This window comes from Triticum urartu, chromosome 6A (genome assembly GCF_056163025.1).
Source record: "Triticum urartu cultivar PI428250 chromosome 6A, HENAU_Tu73, whole genome shotgun sequence".
Taxonomy (NCBI): Eukaryota; Viridiplantae; Streptophyta; class Magnoliopsida; order Poales; family Poaceae; genus Triticum; species Triticum urartu.
In genome coordinates this window covers 115,204,100-115,228,586 of record NC_141878.1, presented here as the reverse complement: position 1 = coordinate 115,228,586, position 24,487 = coordinate 115,204,100, and the positions used below count along the sequence as shown (strand labels likewise).

Sequence of the window (24,487 nt, the reverse complement as noted above, 5' to 3'; positions counted from 1 at the left end):
CTTGTAGGTCCAGCCGACTAAGATCATTACTTGTGGGCCCGAATGACTAACATCGGTACGTACTTTCGTGTGTTTTCACTCATGTCGGGACGAAGGGTATCCTTAGTGACATTTACTATATAATTTTGGAATGTTTTCTTTCGCAGAACAAAGATCAAATCTATGACAGAACTGTACTTACCCACCAAACATTATTCTTTGCTTAGCGGAATTGTGATCTCATTGTATTATGCACCAGCAAAATATATAACGAGGCAATGACAAGAATAGGCGTGCAATCTAGCAACCCCAACTTTATCAATCTTCAGGAGCCCCAGCAATACAACGCCCAACAAGGTCATGCGCCCGTCTAAATTTCTGTAAACCACAAGGCGAGCAATACAACCCCCAATACACACACACAAACCCACAAAAAAATGCAACTCGTTACTCTGCCACATTTGAAGAATACAATCAAGCTACATGGATGGAAAACCACACGGCCTAGTTCATCAGAACAATGCTGCTCATATAACCGTAAGATTAGGCATTCACTATAGTCAGAAGAAATGATCCAATAATGCATCTGCAAGAACAAGAAACTGCGGCGTCGCTCGCCCATCTCTGTAGAGATAGTAGCAGGGAAACCTGGTATGATCCCAAATACATCCCATTCAGATCAGTTTCCACATCACCAACACTATTTCCAATCTTCATATGTACATGACCTCAAAATGCCGCCGTTGAAACAAGGCCCTGCACTGCAACGTCCATCATGGACGCCCACACAGAACATTAGTCCTACTTTTGGTCAGAAGTATTAGTAACATTTTCCTAAATAAATTAGGCAGCAACCTTGTAAATCCGTGAAGTCCAACTCTACTAAGTTCCACTCAATACAAATCAATAGGAGTAGATATTTTAAACGAAAGATAGATCCCCATTCCCTAAGAACAGCAAACATCATTAAAGGACGTTTGTACTGAAGTATCACATTCTGATGGCAAAATTTCATTTGCTCTCTACCCACTTTCAAGGTCCAGTCTTATTATCTTTGAGCACTAAAATTTGTAGAAAGCATGATTAAATAAGCTATTATATGAAGGATATAGATGCACTGCTCAGGCTTCATGGCAAGTAAACTGTAATCACTAGCAGAATTTGTTACAGAGAACGGAATACTTGAAGAAAATAATACTACCACAAAAATAGCAGTACCTAACAGCGCATGATACAAAAGTTGTAGATTAGATCGATGGCAAGGCCAGTTCAGACTGTTATGTACACGAACCATATGCATATGCCCACACAATCGGGACTGTTTCCATCATCCTATACCACAAAAACATGATTAGTTACAGAGAATAAAATACTATTCAGCTGGGATTACAACTTGATAATAGGACCACAACCGCAATAGTTCCCTACCACGAAACCCCTTGTAGCTGAAAGTTTGCTGCCATCATCTCCTACACAACATGTATGCACCTACCTTTAGTGTGCGGGAAGGTCGCCGGCGGCGCTGACTAAGGCAGTAGGGTATCCGACGTATGGTGTAGAGCAGCAGTTCCATTAATTAGACGTGCAAGCAATCCTTGTGAGCGACGATTTATACTGAATCCCAAAACATGAAAATGTAGAGCAGGAACTGAACTGGGGATTGATTAATTCCTGAAAAAAGAACAAATTTTGGTGTTTTCCAATCCTCCATTACTCAAAGTTGAAGCCAACATAAATCAATCAAGAGCTGAAGACGAGGTAAAGAAAAAGGGGTTGTGGGGGAGAGGAACCTGGATGGCGGTCTGGCCGCAGGGGTCAGGGAAGAGGCCGGAGCCGTTCCACGCCTTGGCGACGAAGTTCCCGATGATGGCGTACAGGGCCGGCCGGCACGCGGATTGGATGCGCCACGACCGGCCGGAACCTTGGCGGAGGAGTGACAACAAGGTCGCGGACTGCCGCTTCTCTTCTGGATCAGGGTCGCCACGTGGGGATGATCTAAACGGCGCACCAAGCTACCCGTCTACGAGCGGGATGTGCGGCGGCTATGCGGAGAAACCGATTCATTCGTGCGTGGGGACGGCCTCTGAACATGCCGTGAGGAACGGAAACGGACGAGCGACTCAAGTACTATTATACCCTTTTAGAAAAAAATAAATCTTAAAATAGTTCTTGTGCCAATCTATACCTACTAATAAAGTGATTAGTTCTTGTGCCAATCGGTCGTGTCGCTCTGGTGGACTTTTTCATGTTCATTATTTTGAAAAGGAACATTCACACTTTGAAAATGAGTGTTCATGCATGTCATAAAAATACTCCTGTATTTTACGCAAAAGAACAAAGGAAAAACAAAAGTAAAAAATGGGGAGAAAGAGGAAAAACAAAAGGAAACAAAAAAGAAAAAGGAAAAGAAACAGCGTTATTGGACGGAGCCCATGTTTCAGTCCCATGCACAAACTCATCGATCAGGGCACCGGGCCATCGCGCACGCCGCGACTACCGCTTGCCTCTCTTTCCCGGCTTCCCCTGCATCGCCGGCACGGCCGCGCGGGCTGGCCGGCGAGGCATCGCCCTGCGAGCTCTATCGATCTCTTTTCTCAAGAATCTCGGTTGTTTCTTTCTTATTTCATCCGATGGAAAACCAATACGTGTATAATACAAAGAGGTCAATCGATAGTCGACGCACACACAGATCACTCGTCTTAGTTAGTACTGTAGTTGTAGTAGTCGCCCTTCTCCGGTCACGCTTCAGAGCGCGAGCATGGCGAAGCCGACGATGCAGGCCGCGGCCGAGCCGGCGAGACCCGCGGCGCCCGTAACCGTGAGCGTGGCGCCGTTCCGCTCGTTGGAGCCGGCGGGGGGCGGGGATGATGACGTGCCCGTTGAGTTCGTGCTTCCTCCGTCCGCGCCGGCGGGAGCGTTCGCTGAGGGCGCCATCGGCGGGGCGCCGGTCGGGGCCGACGGAGTGGGGAGAGGCGGGGACGCCGGAGCAGTCGGCGACGAGGTCGGAGGAGCAGATGCAGGTGAAGAGGCCGGTGGCGGGGCGGAAGCGGAGGCCGGAGGAGGAGCGGAGGTGGGACTAGGCGCGCTAGGAGCGGGCGCCGCGGGGAGTGGTGAGGGGGGCGTTGCCGGAGGCGGGCTGGAAGCGGCCGGAGGTGGAGATGACGTTGCCGGTGCCGGTGCCGGAGCGGCGGGCGGCGGCGCGGCGCCGGTGCCTGTGTCGTTGCGGCCGGCGAGGACCATGACGATGAGCTTCTCGTTGGCGCGGCAGTTGGCCTCGACGCCGCTGACGAAGAAGAAGGCGCCGGGGCGGTCCAGGCTGAAGACGGTGTTGCCGTCGGCGAACTTCTTGTCGTACGACGACGTGTTGCAGGCGTTGTAGTCCGCCGGCTGCACCACCAGCACCGAATCCTTGTCCTTGGGGTACACGAACACTGCACAAGCACAAAACCACCATTAATAACACATCAAGAAGAAGAAGAGGTCGAAGGTCTGGCCATGGCCCGTGGCAGACGAAATCTTGATCCGTGACGAAGGTGTTCGGCCGTGTGTGGATTACCTAGTGTGTCTCCGACCTGGAACCTGTTTTTCATCGCCCAAGTGTTGTACGACTCCTTGCTGGCGCCGGCCACGCTCCACCCGCTGTCGCCGCCGACCTTGAACTGCGCCGCGCCGGCCATCGCCGCCACAAGAGCGAAGCACGCGAACCCAAGCCCGTAACCCGCACCCTTCGCCATCACTGCAAAACCAAATTAACTCCCTAGCTAGACAGCCACAAGACCGATCAAGATTGCACAACAGCACAAGTGCTTCTTCCTCTACTCGATGAGATGGAAGAGCCTGAGCCGCCGGGTATTTGTAGGCCTCGAGATCGTTGCCGGGGCTTCACGAGGGTGCCTTGCTTTCCATGGACACCTTGAGCTAGCCGAACTATCTCCCCGCCAAGTTTTCGAGCTGTCTTTGTGCTTGCCCTGGCTGCAATGGCGTCCTCTCTGCTGTGCTATGCTGCGGCTGAGCTGACGGAGCCTTTGCGGAGTGGCACAGGCATATATTCATGGCTTGTGCGCCGGTAAAAGTCCGCGGGCGTTGGCTCCTGCATATGGGCAACGTCGTTCTCCATGCGTTTTTTTTGTGCTTTGGTACGAGAGTGGCGCGACGACGAGGAATAGGACGCAGGCACTTTGCATTGCCGGCAGGGTCCCGTTAAGTTGGTCGACATACGATTTGAACTTTGAAACATACGATTTGATTTTCCCTACTAGCTGACATGATAAAATGCAGGTGTCTGGTTATTATTTTGGACTGCAATAGCCAGCGACCCTTCGCTAGGCAGGATGGCATTTGCGAACGGCGCGGCGGGCAGTTCTAGTGTTTGGGGAATGACATTTTTGACAAAAAAAACATGACATTTCGTTTATTTTAGTGCATTTATATCTGAAATTTGCCATTGTCAGATTCGCTGGGGTTTTCCTCCTAGAGAACGGTCGCCACATAACATTAAGGATTATTTTAGCTTCCAGCCAATTTTCTTCAATGGCGTTTCAGTTACTTTTTTTGTGTAAGGGTGTTTCAGTTAATTTGATGGAGTTTCAGACACTTATTTTGTAGTATGTAATGGTGAGGACAAAAACTGACTGTAACTTTCCAAATTTTCAGCCCCTGCTCTCTGCATAGTCCATTTTGCTAATTCTTTGCAAATTACTTTTTAATGTGAATTTTCTAAGGAATTCCGGTGAAACTCCCCGAGGCGAACAGAGAAAAAGAGAGTTCTTTTCCAGACCACGGAGCAGTGTCTAATTTTTGTAGGGTGATTTACTAGTACAACTATGGACGAACAATGCAGAGTGTTCGGTCCAACCAGTACAGCGTTTCTCAAAATGAAAAAAACTAGTACAGCGTTGGATTTTAGTACTACTAGGCTAGCATAGTGGATTAGGGTTAGTACTAAACTTTTTGATATCCAGGTAATAAAGCCTCCTAGCTAAACGTGCCAGAGCACGGTCATAAAGACTACAAGGCTCAAACCGCGATGCGAGCTCCAACGGTAAAATGGAGCGTGAAGCCAGCTTCAGCCTGAAACTCCATGCTTCTCCCAAATATGACTTGAGAAAGGAATCCTTCAGAAAGTCTTCTTTTGATCTCTCCTTGTAAGGCTCTTCTTTTCGGTAAGTGCCGCATAGCACAGGATTCTTGCTGTCTACTCCTACTTGATAGTTGATGCTGATGCTATTGTTCATATAATATATATTCCTTGCCTCACTTTACCTTATGTTCGCAATAAGATTCTCGCAATGTTTTGGCGAGGCTACCTATCTTCGTGCATCTGCCTGACCTTATAAACCATCTCCTTTTGAGCAATATATCCAGAAAAATATGCTTCACCCAAGTTCAAGGAAGACAGGCTGCAGCTGCATAATCACAACAGGCAGATTGTTACTGACCTAACTGCAAAATGCTGATCAAAGTTAGCCGACCAATGTGGCAGCCCATAATGTTAGTCATGTTCTGTCTGAAGGAAGTGCATGGCTCTTGAACAAAGTGATGGGCATGATGAACCATCTCTGCATCTCATCATGTCGGTCAGTAGCACGTTTGTCCTGGTGGCGTGGAAAACAAACAGTTCACAGGGCTTGCTGGTCTCATGCTTAGTCCACAACATGTCATGATCATTGACATTACTCTGGCAGGCATGCCTTTGATTAGCACTTTTTTTTACAGTAACGTGTCTTTGAAAAACAATGTGAAACAAGATCTGTGATTGCGCGATACCAAAGCTTTATGGACAACAAACATCGATCAACTTCCAACTTACTTTTGCATTCCCAACCATCTGTTAAACTGGACAAAGAATAAAGCAATTCACAAATCACCTCCCCTCCCTAAACCCGAAACATGTATTATATGCAAGGTGGCCACACATGATTTTTTTACACGACCCGGAGTCCTCTTTGCGACTCGTTGAAATCGTCGAACGCCGTCGCGAAGGAGGCCCTCGACCTCGAGGAAGATGATCTTGCAGAGGAGGTGGGAGACGATGTCCTGGTCTTCTTCCTCCTTGCCTTCCTGGGGCCTCTTGGGGGGCAGGAGGAGGACTCCTGCGCTGGTCTGTCTGGGAAATTGATCTCAGTTGGCAGCATGGATCTTGCTGGCTCAAAGTCTGCAGAAATATAATACTGCTGGTCAGCACCTAGTAAGCATGGAGGCAACCAATGGGGAAAACTGTGTAGTGCTACGCCACTACTACTGATCATTAGAAAACAGCTCAGGAAGATTCTCATGCTTATGCACATTAATGATTAGTCATGCAGATTTTGCAATAACAGAGTCATATGGTCTTATATAGGTAAAGTCTCGATATGTTCTAATTTATATACAAATCCGTCGTCACGACACTGACATATAAGCGATGTGAAACTTTTACGGTGGAAAATCAGGGATCACCCCTGAATGAAACTTTATCCATTTCTGAATATATTTATGTCTTTTTTGAATGTTGGATATATTTAACTCTTGACAGAGATAAATGAGAGGATGCTAATTACCTGTAGAGGTCCAAGAAGTCTGCCTTGACTGCTCAGCTGTGCTCAGAGAGCCTGCAGACATATCTTCTGACGACTTGAACTCATTCATCTAAAATGATCAATGCACATTATCCATCAGTGACAATACTAGACGACAATAGATAGACTCATAATATGATGGCATAATAAAGTCTGATGATCTACAAGAAGATAATTTGAAAAGGACTTCAAGTTATTTGCATGTTTACCCAGCTTGGAGATGTGTCGCTGGTGCCCAACCCTATGTGAGCCACATGCTTTACATCTGTAGGGAACCCGATTTCCATCTCATGCTCCTTTTGAGCTGCAGCAGAACAACAGTTACATGTGTAAGTAGAAATTACATTCATTAATTTCTGTGATGTCTCATAGCCATAGGCACAGTTGTTGAGTAGATGTATGTATCACAAAATTCATACAACGGGTCCATAGCTCAGTGGTAGAGCAATTGACTGCAGATCAATAGGTCACCTGTTCGAACCCGGTTGGGTCCTTGTTCGTTTTATTTTTATTTTTGTTTCGAAAAAATAAACCAACATAACTGTATTTGAAGTCGGGAGGACCGAGGAACAAGAAAGGAAGATGGGGTTATTACCAAACATGTGCGAGAATATCCTCAGCCCTTTGAAGATCCCTTTCATCTTTACCGCCATTTGTGAGGGCCTACACAAAGAAAAGCTCCTACAGGAATGGAAATGTCCAATAAGATCACAGATGCATTCAGAACAACTGTATGCTAGGATTTAAGCTGTTTTTCGCCTTCTCGGGAAATTCAGCTCTCATGCCATGATAAACAAAAGCTTCTCAGAGGTCCGGAATTATATACAACACAAGACGTGTAGAGAAGAGCAGAAGATAGCTTACCTCAAGAGCAAGTACTTTTAAGCTGCCCGAAAACTCCGAAAAGCCGACTTTATTTCTGAATCTTCAGAACCAGTTTCACTCTGTAGACGAATCAAGAAAGCGAGCTCGAGCCTGACGATGGTGATGAAGAACAAGGAGTTTGGTTTGGAGGGAGGAGGGAGGAAGAGGGAGCTAAATCTTCTGAGAGGGTAGCATGACGACTGCTTAAATATGGTGGCAAGTTAGTTGGCTGCACCTCTTCTTCTTTTTTTTTTCCTTTTTTATTCTCTAGGGGCCAATTCATGCCTGCTGACTTGTTGCTGTTTAAGCTGTACTTGGATTGTGTTCTTCTGCTAATCATTTCCTTGTGCTTTGATGTTCTACTATAAAAAATAAGGAAACTCGGACTGTTAGTATCAGAATATTCTTCACAAGAAGTTGAATTTTAGTTTCCTGCATTAGTTTTGCAGAGTTTGTTCTGGAAAAAGGCTGGCTGTTTACTACACACAACTTCGATGTTCTATGATACTCCCTCCGTAAACTAATATAAGAGCGTTTAGATCACTATTTTAATGATCTAAACGCTCTTATATTAGTTTACAGAGGAAGTACAAAAGTAGGAAGCTCAAACTGTTAGTATCAAAATATTCTTAACAAGGGAGTTGAATTTTATTTTTCTGCATTACTTCTTAGTAGGCTGAATGTTTTGCAGAGATTGTTCTGGAAAATGGCTGGCTGTTTTACTACACACAACTTGACCTCTCCACTGTCAAATTCTTTAAAGTTTCAGAACGAATTAATGGTTGCCCATGTCTGTCAGATTAAGATCAGGCATGTGGCTCATGGTCCTTAATCATAGTGCCTTGAAAGGACATTATGTAGTCTTGCTGGTATTAGGTAGCATTGAGAAATGTAGTTAAGAGCACAACAGCAACTTTGGACCATCTGAAATGCCATTGCCACCCACAGCTAGTTTTGTACTTGGTATTTCATATTGCTGAACTAGATGTAGACCTTCAGCTATGAAGTGAGACCTCCTTTCTTGCGAGGCACACGTCTGACCTATTTCTTTGGGGAATGGTGATGTGTCCCATTCCATCAATATTTGTTCTTGATAGCTTATTTGTTTGCCATAAAACTTGTATTATCTTCTTTGCTTGCGTGCTTCTGCCATGAAATTTTCTAACCATGCAGCATCACAAACCAATCTCCAGAGCTTGCTTGTCTTACCAATTCAGTAACAGATAATACCATCATTTGCAGGCTCAGCCGGAAAAAGACATCACTACTACTACCATTTTACAATACTTGAGAATTCTCCATTTTCTTAACTCCATTTACATCATTTCAGCATCAGAAATCAGAACCTCCTTTTCAAAAAAAAGCATCAGAAATCAGAACCTGATGTCAGTGTCCATTTACAATATTCCAGAACCCTCCATTTTCTTAACTCCAGGGAAGGTCAGAAGCCATTTCACAAATGGAGAAATACCAGGTCCCCCATTATCGAAGAGAAAAGAAAAGGAAATACCAGGTGTCCAGCACCACCTGTCATTCTGGATTGAACCTAGTGACGAAGAGCTACCGTATTTTCCCGGGTTTTTGCGGCACACAGACCCTCAATTATGACGCATATAAAATGCCGCAATGGGCTACGAACTCATCGATGCAAGCTAAACAAGTTAACTGTTTCTATAAGGACAGAAATGGGCACAGCTAAGCACTTCCTTTTCTTGTCTAATAAACATATTTCGGGAGTGTTGCAGTTGCAGACATGTCGTGTGGATAAGCTGTTGCCTGTTGGATCGGGGGATCGGCGCAGAAGCATATGTCTATGTGCATTGGTTGGCCCAGATCGGACAGGATCTGGTCATGCCTCGCACCTACCCCGATCGGCACCGTTGCGGTCTGGGAGCTGTTGAGATCGTGGCATGATCGTCATGTGATCGGCGAGGAGCTGTTGCGGTCTTGGGAGTTCTTCCGTCCGGTCAAAAACAAAGATCCTCGTGGAAGTTGGAGATCTTCTCGTCGTCGGTTTTAAAGGTTCAGAATCCGTTTTGGAGCAGGAATTTGATATGAAACTTCTTTTTTGACAGGACAGTTTGATATGTATCTCGGGAGAAGGGTAAAGTGAAGGCTCGCCGATCACGATAAGATCCCGGTGGAGGCCATGCGCTCCATGGGATGCTTCCCTTTTCATATCGCAAAGGACCTGTTTTTTGAAATATAAGAATGAGAAGGACTGCCGTGATTTATTTTTTGTGACGCCAACTCGCCAAACCACGCTTGGGGTCAACCCATCTCATTTCCCCCTCGTTCTCTACCCTGTTTTTTTATTTAAAAAAATCTCGAAAGAAAAGTGCCATTTCCATCTCCTCCCAACTAGTAACACTTCCAAGCATATCCCTAAAAAAAACTTCTAATCATCGGTCCTTAGGAGCATCTACAACATGGCACCTCAACTCCTGCCCCCCTCCCCAACACCCGAGCAGACGTCATATAAACCCGACCCAAACGGGCACCTCAAACGGGCCTCGAACGCCCGGGCTGACCGGCACCCTCTGTTGGGTTTCGTAGTAATTTCAAAAAATTTCCTACGCACACGCAAGATCATGGTGATGCATAGCAACGAGAGGGGAGAGTGTTGTCTACGTACCCACGCAGACCGACTGCGGAAGCGATGACACGACGTAGAGGAAGTAGTCGTACGTCTTCACGATCCAACCGATCAAGCACCGAAACTACGGCACCTCCGAGTTCGAGCACACGTTCAGCTCGATGACGATCCCCGGACTCCGATCCAGCAAAGTGTCGGGGAAGAGTTCCGTCAGCACGACGGCGTGGTGACGATCTTGATGCACTACAGCAGCAGGGCTTCGCCTAAACTCCGCTACAGTAATATCGAGGAATATGGTGGCAGGGGGCACCGCACACGGCTAAGGAATAGATCACGTGGATCAACTTGTGTGTTTCTGGGGTGCCTCTGCCTCAGTATATAAAGGAGCCAAGGGGGAGGGGGCCGCCGGCCAGGAGGAGGGCGCAGGAGAAGTCCTACTCCTCCCGGGAGTAGGACTCCCCCCCAATCCTAGTTGGACTAGGATTCCCCGAGGGGGAAAGAGAGAGAGGGGGGCCGGCCACCTCTCCTAGTCCTAATAGGACTAGGGGAAGGGGGAGGCGCACAGCCCATGTAGGGCTGCCTCTTCTCTTTTCCACTAAGGCCCATCATGGCCCATTTAGCTCCCGGGGGGTTCCGGTAACCTTCCCGGTACTCCGGTAAAATCCCGATTTCACCCGGAACACTTCCGATATCCAAACATAGGCTTCCAATATATCAATCTTTACGTCTCGACCATTTCGAGACTCCTCGTCATGTCCGTGATCACATCCGGGACTCCGAACAACCTTCGGTACATCAAAATGCATAAACTCATAATATAACTGTCATCGTAACCTTAAGCGTGCAGACCCTACGGGTTCGAGAACAATGTAGACATGGCCGAGACACGTCTCCGGTCAATAACCAATAGCGGGACCTGGATGCCCATATTGGCTCCTACATATTCTACGAAGATCTTTATCGGTCAGACCGCATAACAACATACGTTGTTCCCTTTGTCATCGGTATGTTACTTGCCCGAGATTCGATCGTCGGTATCCAATCCCTAGTTCAATCTCGTTACCGGCAAGTCTCTTTACTCGTTCTGTAATACATCATCTCGCAACTAACTCATTAGTTGCAATGCTTGCAAGGCTTATGTGATGTGCATTACCGAGAGGGCCCAGAGATACCTCTCGGACAATCGGAGTGACAAATCCTAATCTCGAAATACGCCAACCCAACATCTACCTTTGGAGACACCTGTAATGCTCCTTTATAATCACCCAGTTACGTTGTGACGTTTGGTAGCACCCAAAGTGTTCCTCCGGCAAACGGGAGTTGCATAATCTCATAGTTATAGGAACATGTATAAGTCATGAAGAAAGCAATAGCAACATACTAAACGATCGGGTGCTAAGCTAATGGAATGGGTCATGTCAATCAGATCATTCAACTAATGATGTGACCTCGTTAATCAAATAACAACTCATTGTTCATGGTTAGGAAACATAACCATCTTTGATTAACGAGCTAGTCAAGTAGAGGCATACTAGTGACACTTTGTTTGTCTATGTATTCACACATGTATTATGTTTCCGGTTAATACAATTCTAGCATGAATAATAAACATTTATCATGATTATAAGGAAATAAATAATAACTTTATTATTGCCTCTAGGGCAAATTTCCTTCAGTCTCCCACTTGCACTATAGTCAATAATCTAGATTACACCGTAATGATTCTAACACCCATGGAGCCTTGGTGCTGATCATGTTTTGCTCGTGGAAGAGGCTTAGTCAACGGGTCTGCAACATTCAGATCCGTATGTATCTTGCAAATTTCTATGTCTCCCACCTGGACTAGATCCCGGATGGAATTGAAGCGTCTCTTGATGTGCTTGGTTCTCTTGTGAAATCTGGATTCCTTTGCCAAGGCAATTGCACCAGTATTGTCACAAAAGATTTTCATTGGACCCGATGCACTAGGTATGACACCTAGATCGGATATGAACTCCTTCATCCAGACTCCTTCGTTTGCTGCTTCCGAAGCAGCTATGTACTCCGCTTCACATGTAGATCCCGCTACGACGCTTTGTTTAGAACTGCACCAACTGACAGCTCCACCGTTTAATGTAAACACGTATCCGGTTTGCGATTTAGAATCGTCCGGATCAGTGTCAAAGCTTGCATCAACGTAACCTTTTACGATGAGTTCTTTGTCACCTCCATATACGAGAAACATATCCTTAGTCCTTTTCAGGTATTTCAGGATGTTCTTGACCGCTGTCCAGTGATCCACTCCTGGATTACTTTGGTACCTCCCTACTAGACTTATAGCAAGGCACACATCGGGTCTGGTACACAGCATTGCATACATGATAGATCCTATGGCTGATGCATAGGGAACATCTTTCATATTCTCTCTATCTTTTGCAGTGGTCGAGCATTGAGTCTTACTCAACTTCACACCTTGTAACACAGGCAAGAATCCTTTCTTTGCTTGATCCATTTTGAACTTCTTCAAAATCTTGTCAAGGTATGTGCTTTGTGAAAGTCCAATTAAGCGTCTTGATCTATCTCTATAGATCTTTATGCCTAATATGTAAGCAGCTTCTCCGAGGTCTTTCATTGAAAAACTCTTATTCAAGTATCCCTTTATGCTATCCAGAAATTCTATATCATTTCCAATTAACAATATGTCATCCACATATAATATCAGAAATGCTACAGAGCTCCCACTCACTTTCTTGTAAATACAGGCTTCTCCAAAAGTCTGTATAAAACCAAATGCTTTGATCACACTATAAAAACGTTTATTCCAACTCCGAGAGGCTTGCACCAGTCCATAAATGGATCGCTGGAGCTTGCACACTTTGTTAGCTCCCTTTGGATCGACAAAACCTTCTGGTTGCATCATATACAACTCTTCTTCCAGAAATCCATTCAGGAATGCATTTTTGACATCCATCTGCCAAATTTCATAATCATAAAATGCGGCAATTGCTAACATGATTCAGACAGACTTAAGCATCGCTACGGGTGAGAAGGTCTCATCGTAGTCAATCCCTTGAACTTGCCGAAAACCTTTCGCGACAAGTCGAGCTTTGTAGACAGTAATATTACCGTCAGCGTCAGTCTTCTTCTTGAAGATCCATTTATTCTCAATTGCTTGCCGATCATCGGGCAAGTCAACCAAAGTCCATACTTTGTTCTCATACATGGATCCCATCTCAGATTTCATGGCTTCAAGCCACTTTGCGGAATCTGGGCTCACCATCGCTTCTTCATAGTTCGTAGGTTCATCATGATCTAGTAGCATGACCTCCAGAATAGGATTACCGTACCACTCTGGCGCGGATCTCACTCTGGTTGATCTACGAGGCTCAGTAGTATCTTGATCTGAAGTTTCATGATCATTATCATTAGCTTCCTCACTAACTGGTGTAGGTGTCACTGAAACAGTTTTCTGTGATGTACTACTTTCCAATAAGGGAGCAGGTACAGTTACCTCGTCAAGTTCTACTTTCCTCCCACTCACTTCTTTCGAGAGAAACTCCTTCTCTAGAAAGTTTCCGAATTTAGGAACAAAAGTCTTGCCTTCGGATCTGTGATAGAAGGTGTATCCAATAGTTTCCTTTGGATATCCTATGAAGACACATTTCTCCGATTTGGGTTCGAGCTTATCAGGTTGAAGCTTTTTCACATAAGCATCGCAGCCCCAAACTTTTAGAAACGACAACTTTGGTTTCTTGCCAAACCATAGTTCATAAGGCGTCATCTCAACGGATTTTGATGGTGCCCTATTTAACGTGAATGCGGCCGTCTCTAGAGCGTATCCCCAAAACGATAGCGGTAAATCAGTAAGAGACATCATAGGTCGCACCATATCTAGTAAGGTACGATTACGACGTTCGTACACACCATTACGCTGTGGTGTTCCGGGTGGCGTGAGTTGCGAAACTATTCCACAATTTTTCAAATGTACACCAAACTCGTAACTCAAATATTCTCCTCCACGATCAGATCGTAGAAACTTTATTTTCTTGTTACGATGATTTTCAACTTCACTCTGAAATTCCTTGAACTTTTCAAATGTTTCAGACTTATGTTTCATTAAGTAGATATACACATATCTGCTTAAATCATCTGTGAAGGTGAGAAAATAACGATATCCGCCACGAGCCTCAATATTCATCGGACCACATACATCTGTATGTATGATTTCCAACAAATTTGTTGCTCTCTCCATAGTACCGGAGAACAGCGTTTTGGTCATCTTGCCCATGAGGCACGGTTCGCAAGTACCAAGTGATTCATAATCAAGTGGTTCCAAAAGTCCATCAGAATGGAGTTTCTTCATGCGCTTTACACCGATATGACCTAAACGTCAGTGCCACAAATAAGTTGCACTTTCATTATCAACTCTGCATCTTTTGGCTTCAACATTATGAATATTTGTGTTACTACTATCGAGATCCAACAGGAATAGACCACTCTTCAAGGGTGCATGACCGTAAAAGATATTACTCATATAAATAGAACAACCATTATTCTCTGATTTAAATGAATAACCGTCTCGCATCAAACAAGATCCAGATATAATGTTCATGCTTAACGCTGGCACCAAATAACAATTATTTAGGTCTAATACTAATCCCGAAGGTAGATGTAGAGGTAGCGTGCCGACTGCGATCACATCGACTTTGGAACCGTTTCCCACGCGCATCGTCACCTCGTCCTTAACCAATCTTCGCTTGATCCGTAGTCCCTGTTTCGAGTTGCAAATATTAGCAACAGAACCAGTATCAAATACCCAGGTGCCACTGCGAGCATTAGTAAGGTACACATCAATAACATGTATATCATATATACCTTTGTTCACCTTGCCATCCTTCTTATCCGCCAAATACTTGGGGCAGTTCCGCTTCCAGTGACCAGTCTGCTTGCAATAGAAGCACTCAGTTTCAGGCTTAGGTCCAGGTTTGGGTTTCTTCTCTTGAGCAGCAACTTGCTTGTCGTTCTTTTTGAAGTTCCCCTTCTTCTTCCCTTTGCCCTTTTTCTTGAAACTAGTGGTCTTGTTGACCATCAACACTTGATGCTCCTTCTTGATTTCTACCTCCGCAGCTTTCAGCATCGCGAAGAGCTCGGGAATAGTCTTGTTCATCCCTTGCATATTATAGTTCATCACGAAGCTCTTGTAGCTTGGTGGCAGTGATTGAAGAATTCTGTCAATGACGCTATCATCTGGAAGATTAACTCCCAATTGAATCAAGTGATTATTATACCCAGACATTTTGAGTATATGCTCACTGACAGAACTGTTCTCCTCCATCTTGCAGCTATAGAACTTATTGGAGACTTCATATCTTTCAATCCGGGCATTTGCTTGAAATATTAACTTCAACTCCTGAAACATCTCATATGCTCCATGACGTTCAAAACGTCGTTGAAGTCCCGATTCTAAGCCGTAAAGCATGGCACACTAAACTATCAAGTAGTCATCAGCTTTGCTCTGCCAGACGTTCATAACATCCGGCGTTGCTCCTGCAGCAGGCCTGGCACCCAGCGGTGCTTCCAGGACGTAATTCTTCTGTGCAACAATGAGGATAATCCTCAAGTTACGGACCCAGTCCGTGTAATTGCTACCATCATCTTTCAACTTTGTTTTCTCAAGGAACGCATTAAAATTCAACGGAACAACAACATGAGCCATCTATCTACAATCAAACATAAACAAGCAAGATACTAATCAGGTATAAGTTTCATGATAAATTTAAGTTCAATTAATCAAGTTAATTAAAGAACTCCCACTTAGATAGACTTCCCTCTAATCCTCTAAGTGATTACGTGATCCAAATCAACTAAACCATAACCGATCATCACGTGAGATGGAGCAGTTTTCAATGGTGAACATCGTTATGTTGATCATATCTACTATATGATTCACGCTCGACCTTTCGGTCTCCGTGTTCCGAGGCCATATCTGTATATGCTTGGCTCGTCAAGTATAACCTGAGTATTCCGCGTGTGCAACTGTTTTGCACCCATTGTATTTGAACGTAGAACCTATCACACCCGATCATCACGTGGTGTCTCAGCACGAAGAACTTTCGCAACGGTGCATACTCAGGGAGAACACTTCTTGATAATTTAGTGAGAGATCATCTTATAATGCTACCGTCAATCAAAGCAAGATAAGATGCATAAAAGGATAAACATCACATGCAATCAATATAAGTGATATGATATGGCCATCATCATCTTGTGCTTGTGATCTCCATCTCCGAAGCACCGTCGTGATCACCATCGTCACCGGCGTGACACCTTGATCTCCATCGTAGCATCGTTTTCGTCTCGCCAAGCTTATGCTTCCACGACTATCACTACCGTTTAGTAATAAAGTAAAGCATTACATCGCGATTTCATCGCATACAATAAAACGACAACCATAAGGCTCCTGCCAGTTGCCGATAACTCGGTTACAAAACATGATCATCTCATACAATAAAATTCAGCATCATGTCCTGACCATATCACATCACAACATGCCCTGCAAAAACAAGTTAGACGTCCTCTACTTTGTTGTTGCAAGTTTTACGTGGCTGCTACGGGCTTAAGCAAGAACCAATCTCACCTACGCATCAAAACCACAACGATAGTTTGTCAAATAGACTCCGTTTTAACCTTCGCAAGGACCGGGCGTAGCCATACTCAGTTCAACTAAAGTTGGAGAGACAGTCGCCCGCAAGCCACCTGTGTGCAAAGCACGTCGGGGAAACCGGTCTCGCGTAAGCGTACGCGTAAGGTTGGTCCAGGTCGTCTCGTCCAACAATGCCGCCGAACCAAAGTATGACATGCTGGTAGGCAGTATGACTTATATCGCCCACAACTCACTTGTGTTCTACTCGTGCAAATAACATCAACATAAATAACCTAGGCTCTGATACCACTGTTGGGTTTCGTAGTAATTTCAAAAAATTTCCTACGCACACGCAAGATCATGGTGATGCATAGCAACGAGAGGGGAGAGTGTTGTCTACGTACCCACGCAGACCGACTGCGGAAGCGATGACACGACGTAGAGGAAGTAGTCGTACGTCTTCACGATCCAACCGATCAAGCACCGAAACTACGGCACCTCCGAGTTCGAGCACACGTTCAGCTCGATGATGATCCCCGGACTCCGATCCAGCAAAGTGTCGGGGAAGAGTTCCGTCAGCACGACGGCGTGGTGACGATCTTGATCAACTTGTGTAATATCGAGGAATATGGTGGCAGGGGGCACCGCACACGGCTAAGGAATAGATCACGTGGATCAACTTGTGTGTTTCTGGGGTGCCTCTGCCTCAGTATATAAAGGAGCCAAGGGGGAGGGGCCGCCGGCCAGGAGGAGGGTGCAGGAGGAGTCCTACTCCTCCCGGGAGTAGGACTCCCCCCAATCCTAGTTGGACTAGGATTCCCCGAGGGGGAAAGAGAGAGAGGGGGGCCGGCCACCTCTCCTAGTCCTAATAGGACTAGGGGAAGGGGGAGGCGCACAGCCCATGTAGGGCTGCCTCTTCTCTTTTCCACTAAGGCCCATCATGGCCCATTTAGCTCCCGGGGGGTTCCGGTAACCTTCCCGGTACTCCGGTAAAATCCCGATTTCACCCGGAACACTTCCGATATCCAAACATAGGCTTCCAATATATCAATCTTTATGTCTCGACCATTTTGAGACTCCTCGTCATGTCCGTGATCACATCCGGGACTCCGAACAACCTTCGGTACATCAAAATGATAAACTCATAATATAACTGTCATCGTAACCTTAAGCGTGCGGACCCTACGGGTTCGAGAACAATGTAGACATGGCCGAGACACGTCTCCGGTCAATAACCAATAGCGGGACCTGGATGCCCATATTGGCTCCTACATATTCTATGAAGATCTTTATCGGTCAGACCGCATAACAACATACGTTGTTCCCTTTGTCATCAGTATGTTACTTGCCCGAGATTCGATCGTCGGTATCCAATCCCTAGTTCAATCTCGTTACCGGCAAGTCTATTTACTCATTCTGTAATACATCATCTCGCAACTAACTCATTAGTTGCAATGCTTGCAAGGCTTATGTGATGTGCATTACCGAGAGGGCCCAGAGATACCTCTCGGACAATCGGAGTGACAAATCCTAATCTCGAAATACGCCAACCCAACATCTACCTTTGGAGACACCTGTAATGCTCCTTTATAATCACCCAGTTACGTTGTGACGTTTGGTAGCACCCAAAGTGTTCCTCCGGCAAACGGGAGTTGCATAATCTCATAGTTATAGGAACATGTATAAGTCATGAAGAAAGCAATAGCAACATACTAAACGATCGGGTGCTAAGCTAATGGAATGGGTCATGTCAATCAGATCATTCAACTAATGATGTGACCTCGTTAATCAAATAACAACTCATTGTTCATGGTTAGGAAACATAACCATCTTTGATTAACGAGCTAGTCAAGTAGAGGCATACTAGTGACACTTTGTTTGTCTATGTATTCACACATGTATTATGTTTCCGGTTAATACAATTCTAGCATGAATAATAAACATTTATCATGATTATAAGGAAATAAATAATAACTTTATTATTGCCTCTAGGGCATATTTCCTTCACCCCCCATGTAGGATGGATAGGGGGATGCCAGGACGCGACCAGGCGCATCCATCACGTCACACCCGACATGCCTACCCCACGACAAGTTGCACCAAATCCACCCCCTCGACCTATTGAATCCATTTGCTCTCTTCTCTCTTCTTCCTCCTCCGCGTCGGACGACTCGTGGCTTCGCCGCCACCCTTACTTCGCAGCCGTTCCGAGCCTCAGCGCCGCCAGCACTGGCACAACAGCCCTCCCTGTCGTTCTCTCCACTTCGGACATCGTCGCCGGCCCAGATGCCACTGCGGTACGTCCGGTAACTATCGGCTGCCCCTTGCGCTCTATGTGTTCGACACATTGTCCGACCCATTTTTTGTGATTTATCCGTTGGGAAAATGTGGGTTCTGATGCTTCGCCGGACAAGGAGTATGGATTGGTGGAGCTTGATAAAATGATTAAAGATGAATTCTTCGATTCGTCGGATTTGGACGAAGAAGTGGGCATGAACATTCTCATGAGCATGCAAGAAGAAATGGATCGGCAGGTGGAGAATATTCTCAACTTCAAGGGTTCAATCAAAGGGAGAAGAGTGTTCATCGAGATAGGGTCTCCGGAGCATGGCTACTGCACAAGGACTACTTTGTTGTGGGCCCAACTTTCCCGGATGATCCATGATTTTGTAATTGTTTCTGCATGCGCAAACCATTATTTTTGTGTGTTGTGGATGGAGTAGAGGCACATCATGACTACTTCAAGCTCATAAGGGATTACCGTGGCCAACTTTGTTTCTCTACTAAGAAGAAATGCACGGTTGCTCTGAGGATGCTTGCACTTGGTACTGCGATGGATGTCGTTGGTGAGATGTTCTGAATGAGGGAGAGCACATGCGTGAATACTACTGACATTGTCTGTGCCGTGGTGCAAGTGTTTGGGGCAGAGTATCTAAGAGAATCAAATGTGCAGAACACAGAAAAGTTGTTGCCTATTGGAGAGGCCAGAGGGTTTCCGGAAATGCTCGGATCAATTGATTGCATGCATTGGCAATGGAAAAACTACCCTAAAGGTTTGTCGGGAATGTATCAAGGTCACACCAAATAGGTCACCATCATACTAGAAGCAGCGACATCACATAACTTATGGATTTGACATGCTTTGTTTGAAATGTCGGGTTCTCACAACGACATCAACGTGCTTCCACGATCTCCCATGTTGAAGAGGCTTTGTAATGGGGAATCACCGCCTTGCAACTACACCGTCAATGGCCGTGACTACAAAAACATGGGATACTATCTTGCCGATGACATCTATCCTCAGTGGCCGGCGTTTTTGAAGACCATATCAGAACCACAAGTCAACAGACAGAGCTACTTTGCAACAATACATGAAGCAGCTGGGAAGGATGTGGAGAGGGCGTTTGTGAAGGAAATATGCCCTAGAGGCAATAATAAAGTTATTATTTCCTCATATCATGATAAATGTTTATTATTCATGCTAGAATTGTATTAACCGGAAACATAATACATGTGCAAATACATAGACAAACATAGTGTCACTTGTATGCCTCTACTTGACTAGCTTGTTAATCGAAGATGGTTAAGTTTCCTAGCCATGGACATGAGTTGTCATTTCATTAACAAGATCACATTATTAGGAGAATAATGTGATTGACTTGACCCATTCCGTTAGCTTATCACTTGATCGTTTAGTATGTTGCTATTGCTTTCTTCATGACTTATACATGTTCCTATGACTATGAGATTATGCAACTTCCGTTTACCGGAGGAACACCTTGTGTGCTACCAAACGTCACAACGTAACTGGGTGATTATAAATGTGCTCTACAGGTGTCTCCGAAGGTACTTGTTGGGTTGGCGTATTTCGAGATTAGGATTTGTCACTCCGATTGTCCGAGAGGTATCTCTGGGCCCTCTCGGTAATGCACATCACTATAAGACTTGCAAGCATTGTGACTAATGAGTTAGTTGTGAGATGATGTATTACGGAACGAGTAAATAGACTTGCCGGTAATGAGATTGAACTAGGTATTGAGATACCGACGATCGAATCTCGGGCAAGTAACATACCGATGACAAAGGGAACAACATATGTTGTTATGCGGTTTGACCAATAAAGATCTTCGTAGAATATGTAGGAGCCAATATGAGCATCTAGGTTCCGCTATTGGTTATTGACCGGAGACGTGTCTCGGTCATGTCTACATAGTTCTCGAACCCGTAGGGTCCGCACGCTTAAAGTTAGATGACGATCGGTATTATGAGTTTTGTATTTTGATGTACCAAAGGTAGTTCGGAGTCCCGGATGTGATCACAGACATGACGAGGAGTCTCGAAATGTTCGAGACGTTAAGATTGATATATTGGAATGTTATATTCGGACACCGGATGAGTTCTGGGGGTTATCGGATAAATACCGGATAAACCGGTGATACGTCTCCAACGTATCTATAATTTTTGATTGCTCCATGCTATATTATCTACTGTTTTGGACTATATTGGGCTTTATTTTCCACATTTATATTATTTTTGGGACTAACCTATTAACCGGAGGCCCAGCCCAGAATTGCTGTTTTTTTTGCCTATTTCAGTGTTTCGAAGAAACAGAATATCAAACGGAGTCCAAACAGAAAAAATCCTTTTTGGAACGTGATTTTCTTCTCGGATAAGACCTAGGAGACTTGGACCCTACTCCAAGAAGTACCGGAGGCGGTCACGAGGGTAGGGGGCGCCCCCCCCTACAGGGTGCGCCCCCTGCCTCGTGGGCCCCTCGGTGCTCCACCGACGTACTCCTTCCTCCTATATATTCCCACGTACCCCCAAACGATCAGAACAGGAGCCAAAAACCTAATTCCACTGCCGCAACTTTCTATATCCACGAGATCCCATCTTGGGGCCTGTTCCGGAGCTCCGCCGGATAGGTCCGTCATCACGGAGGGCTTCTACATCATCATAGCCCCTCCGATGAAGTGTGAGTAGTTTACCTCAGACCTTCGGGTACATAGTTATTAGCTAGATGGCTTCTTCTCTCTTTTTGGATCTCAATACAATGTTCTCCCCCTCTCTTGTGGAGATCTATTCGATGTAATCTTCTTCTTTTGCGGTGTGTTTGGTGAGACCGATGAATTGTGGGTTTATGATCAAGTCTATCTATGAACAATATTTGAATCTTCTCTGAATTCTTTTATGTATGATTGGTTATCTTTGCAAGTCTCTTCGAATTATCCGTTTGGTTTGGCCAACTAGATTGGTAGTTCTTGCCATGGGAGAAGTGCTTAGCTTTGGGTTCGATCTTCCGGTGTTCTTTCCCAGTGACAGAAGGGGCAGCAAGACACGTATTGTATCGTTGCCATCGACGATAACAAGATGGGGTTTATTTCATATTGCATGAATTTATCTCTCTACATCATGTCATCTTGCTTAAAGCGTTACTCTGTTTTTAACTTAATACTCTAGATGCATGCTGGATAGCGGTCGATGAGTGGAGTAATAGTAGTAGATGCAGAATCGTTTCGATCTACTTCTCACGGACGTGATGCCTATATACATGATCATGCCTAGATATTCTCATAACTATGCTCAATTCTGTCAATTGCTCAACAATAATTTGTTCACCCACCGTAGAAAACTTATGCTCTTGAGAGAAGCCACTAGTGAAACCTATGGCCCCCGGGTCTATTCTCATCATATCAATCTCCATCACTTTAATCTTGCTTTGTTTTTACTTTGCCTTTTACTTTTCACTTTGCATCTTTATATCAAAAATACCAAAAATAATATCTATCGAATCTCACTTCCGTAAGTGACCGTGAAGGGATTGACAACCCCTAATCGCGTTGGTTGCGTTGATCTCTTTGTGTTGTGTAGGTACGAGGGACTTGCGCGTGGCCTCCTACTGGATTGATACATTGGTTCTCAAAAACCGAGGGAAATACTTACGCTACTCTGCTGCATCATCCTTTCCTCTTCGGGGAAAACCAACGCAAGCTCAAGAGGTAGCAACCGGGAGGTTACCGGAACCTCCCGGGGGGTTATTGGGCCTCATGGGCCCAAGTGGTGAAAGAGGAGAGGCGGCCAGCTAGGGGCGCGCGGCCCCCCTAGCCCAAAACGAATTGGACTAGGGGGCCGGCCCCCACTTTCCTTCTTCTTCTCCTCCCCTTCCTTCCCCTCTCCTACTTGGACTAGGAAAGAGGGGGGAATCCTACTTGGAGTAGGATTTGTTGGGGAACGTAGTAATTTACTAATTTCAAAAAAATTCCTACGCACACGCAAGATCATGGTGATGCACAGCAACGAGAGGGGAGAGTGTTGTCTACGTACCCTCATAGACCGGAAGCGGAAGCGTTATAACAACGCGGTTGATGTAGTCGTACGTCTTCACGGCCCGACCGATCAAGCACCGAAACTACGGCACCTCCGAGTTTTTGCACACGTTCAGCTTGATGACGATCCCCGGACTCCGATCCAGCAAAGTGTCGGGGATGAGTTCCGTCAGCACGACGGCGTGGTGACGATCTTGATGTTCTACCGTCGCAGGGCTTCGCCTAAGCACCGCTACAATATTATCAAGGATTATGGTGGAGGGGGGCACCGCACACGGCTAAGAGATCAATGATCAATTGTTGTGTCTAGAGGTGCCCCCTGCCCCCGTATATAAAGGAGCAAGGGGGAGAGGCCGGCCGGCCCTTGGGGCGCGCCAAGGAGGGGGGAGTCCTCCTTGTAGTAGGAGTAGGACTCCCCTTTCCTAGTCCAACTAGGAAGAGAGAAGGGGGGAAGGAAAAAGAGGGAGAGGGAGAGGAAAAGAGGGGCCGCGCCCCCTCCCCTAGTCCAATTTGGACTCCCCATGGGAGGGGGCGCGCCACCTCCTGGGCTGCTGCCCTCTCTCTCCCCTCAGGCCCACTAAGGCCCAATACTTCCCCGGGGGGTTCCAGTAACCCTTCCGGCACTCCGGTTTTCTCCAAAATCACCTGAAACACTTCCGGTGTCCGAATATAGCCGTCCAAATATCGATCTTTATGTCTTGACCATTTCGAGACTCCTCGTCATGTCCGTGATCATATCCGGGACTCCGAACAACCTTCGGTACATCAAAATATATAAACTCATAATGAAACTGTCATCGTAACGTTAAGCGTGCGGACCCTACGGGTTCGAGAACAATGTAGACATGACCGAGACACGTCTCTGGTCAATAGCCAATAGCAGAACCTGGATGCTCATATTGGCTCCTACATATTCTACGAAGATCTTTATCGGTCAGACCGCATAACAACATACGTTGTTCCCTTTGTCATCGGTATGTTACTTGCCCGAGATTCGATCGTCGGTATCTCAATACGTCGTTCAATCTCGTTATCGGCAAGTATCTTTACTCGTTCCGTAATACATCATCTCGCAACTAACTCATTAGTTGCATTTCTTGCAAGGCTTAAGTGATGTGCATTACCGAGAGGGCCCAGAGATACCTCTCCGACAATCGGAGTGACAAATCCTAATCTCGAAATATGCCAACCCAACAAGTACCTTCGGAGACACCTGTAGAGCACCTTTATAATCACCCAGTTATGTTGTGATGTTTGGTAGCACACAAAGTGTTCCTCCGGTAAACGGGAGTTGCATAATCTCATAGTCATAGGAACATGTATAAGTCATGAAGAAAGCAATAGCAACAAACTAAACGATCAAGTGCTATGCTAACGGAATGGGTCAAGTCAATCACATCATTCTCCTAATGATGTGATCCCGTTAATCAAATGACAACTCATGTCTATGGTTAGGAAACATAACCATCTTTGATCAACGAGCTAGTCAAGTAGAGGCATACTAGTGACACTCTGTTTGTCTATGTATTCACACATGTATTAT

At 45.5% G+C, this 24,487-nt stretch overlaps 2 protein-coding genes and 1 non-coding gene across 5 annotated transcripts; 1 reads left to right on the top strand and 2 right to left on the bottom strand.

Annotated features, from left to right (window-relative positions):
• Positions 1–280: 280 nt before the first annotated feature.
• Positions 281–4,035, bottom strand: LOC125536178 (uncharacterized). 3 transcript variants are annotated; one of them, XM_087526887.1, is made up of 5 exons: positions 3,536–4,035; positions 1,770–3,410; positions 1,408–1,650; positions 1,198–1,311; positions 281–740 (listed from the first exon to the last, which is right to left on the bottom strand). In XM_087526887.1, the coding sequence occupies exons 1-2, from the start codon at positions 3,711–3,713 to the stop codon at positions 2,725–2,727; spliced, it is 864 nt and encodes a 287-aa protein (XP_087383013.1). In that variant the 5' UTR covers positions 3,714–4,035; the 3' UTR covers positions 281–740; positions 1,198–1,311; positions 1,408–1,650; positions 1,770–2,724. The 3 variants fall into 3 exon arrangements, with proteins under 3 accessions (XP_087383013.1, XP_087383012.1, XP_087383014.1); XM_087526886.1 differs by having other exon boundaries at positions 1,472–1,650; XM_087526888.1 differs by having other exon boundaries at positions 281–735; positions 1,472–1,650.
• A 1,735-nt stretch (positions 4,036–5,770) lies between these two features.
• LOC125531112 (CRIB domain-containing protein RIC10) lies at positions 5,771–7,597 on the bottom strand. Its single transcript, XM_048695518.2, has 5 exons — positions 7,401–7,597; positions 7,132–7,217; positions 6,746–6,840; positions 6,519–6,606; positions 5,771–6,133 (listed from the first exon to the last, which is right to left on the bottom strand). The coding sequence occupies exons 2-5, from the start codon at positions 7,187–7,189 to the stop codon at positions 5,904–5,906; spliced, it is 471 nt and encodes a 156-aa protein (XP_048551475.1). The 5' UTR covers positions 7,190–7,217; positions 7,401–7,597; the 3' UTR covers positions 5,771–5,903.
• TRNAC-GCA (transfer RNA cysteine (anticodon GCA)) lies at positions 6,959–7,030 on the top strand. The gene has a single exon. It is a non-coding gene; the product is annotated as a tRNA-Cys (tRNA).
• Positions 7,598–24,487: the final 16,890 nt, after the last annotated feature.

What these genes read in the sequence shown, in the direction of transcription:
- LOC125536178 (XM_087526887.1), bottom strand. Translation starts at nt 3,713, where the DNA reads ATGGCGAAGGGTGCGGGTTACGGGCTTGGGTTCGCGTGCTTCGCTCTT. An exon ending in CCAGGTCGGAGACACACTAG is followed by an intron (nt 3,411 to 3,535) that starts GTAATCCACACA and finishes GTGCTTGTGCAG; the next exon opens with TGTTCGTGTACCCCAAGGAC.
- LOC125531112 (XM_048695518.2), bottom strand. Translation starts at nt 7,189, where the DNA reads ATGGCGGTAAAGATGAAAGGGATCTTCAAAGGGCTGAGGATATTCTCG. An exon ending in GCGACACATCTCCAAGCTGG is followed by an intron (nt 6,607 to 6,745) that starts GTAAACATGCAA and finishes TGATCATTTTAG; the next exon opens with ATGAATGAGTTCAAGTCGTC. An exon ending in GACTTCTTGGACCTCTACAG is followed by an intron (nt 6,134 to 6,518) that starts GTAATTAGCATC and finishes ATATTTCTGCAG; the next exon opens with ACTTTGAGCCAGCAAGATCC.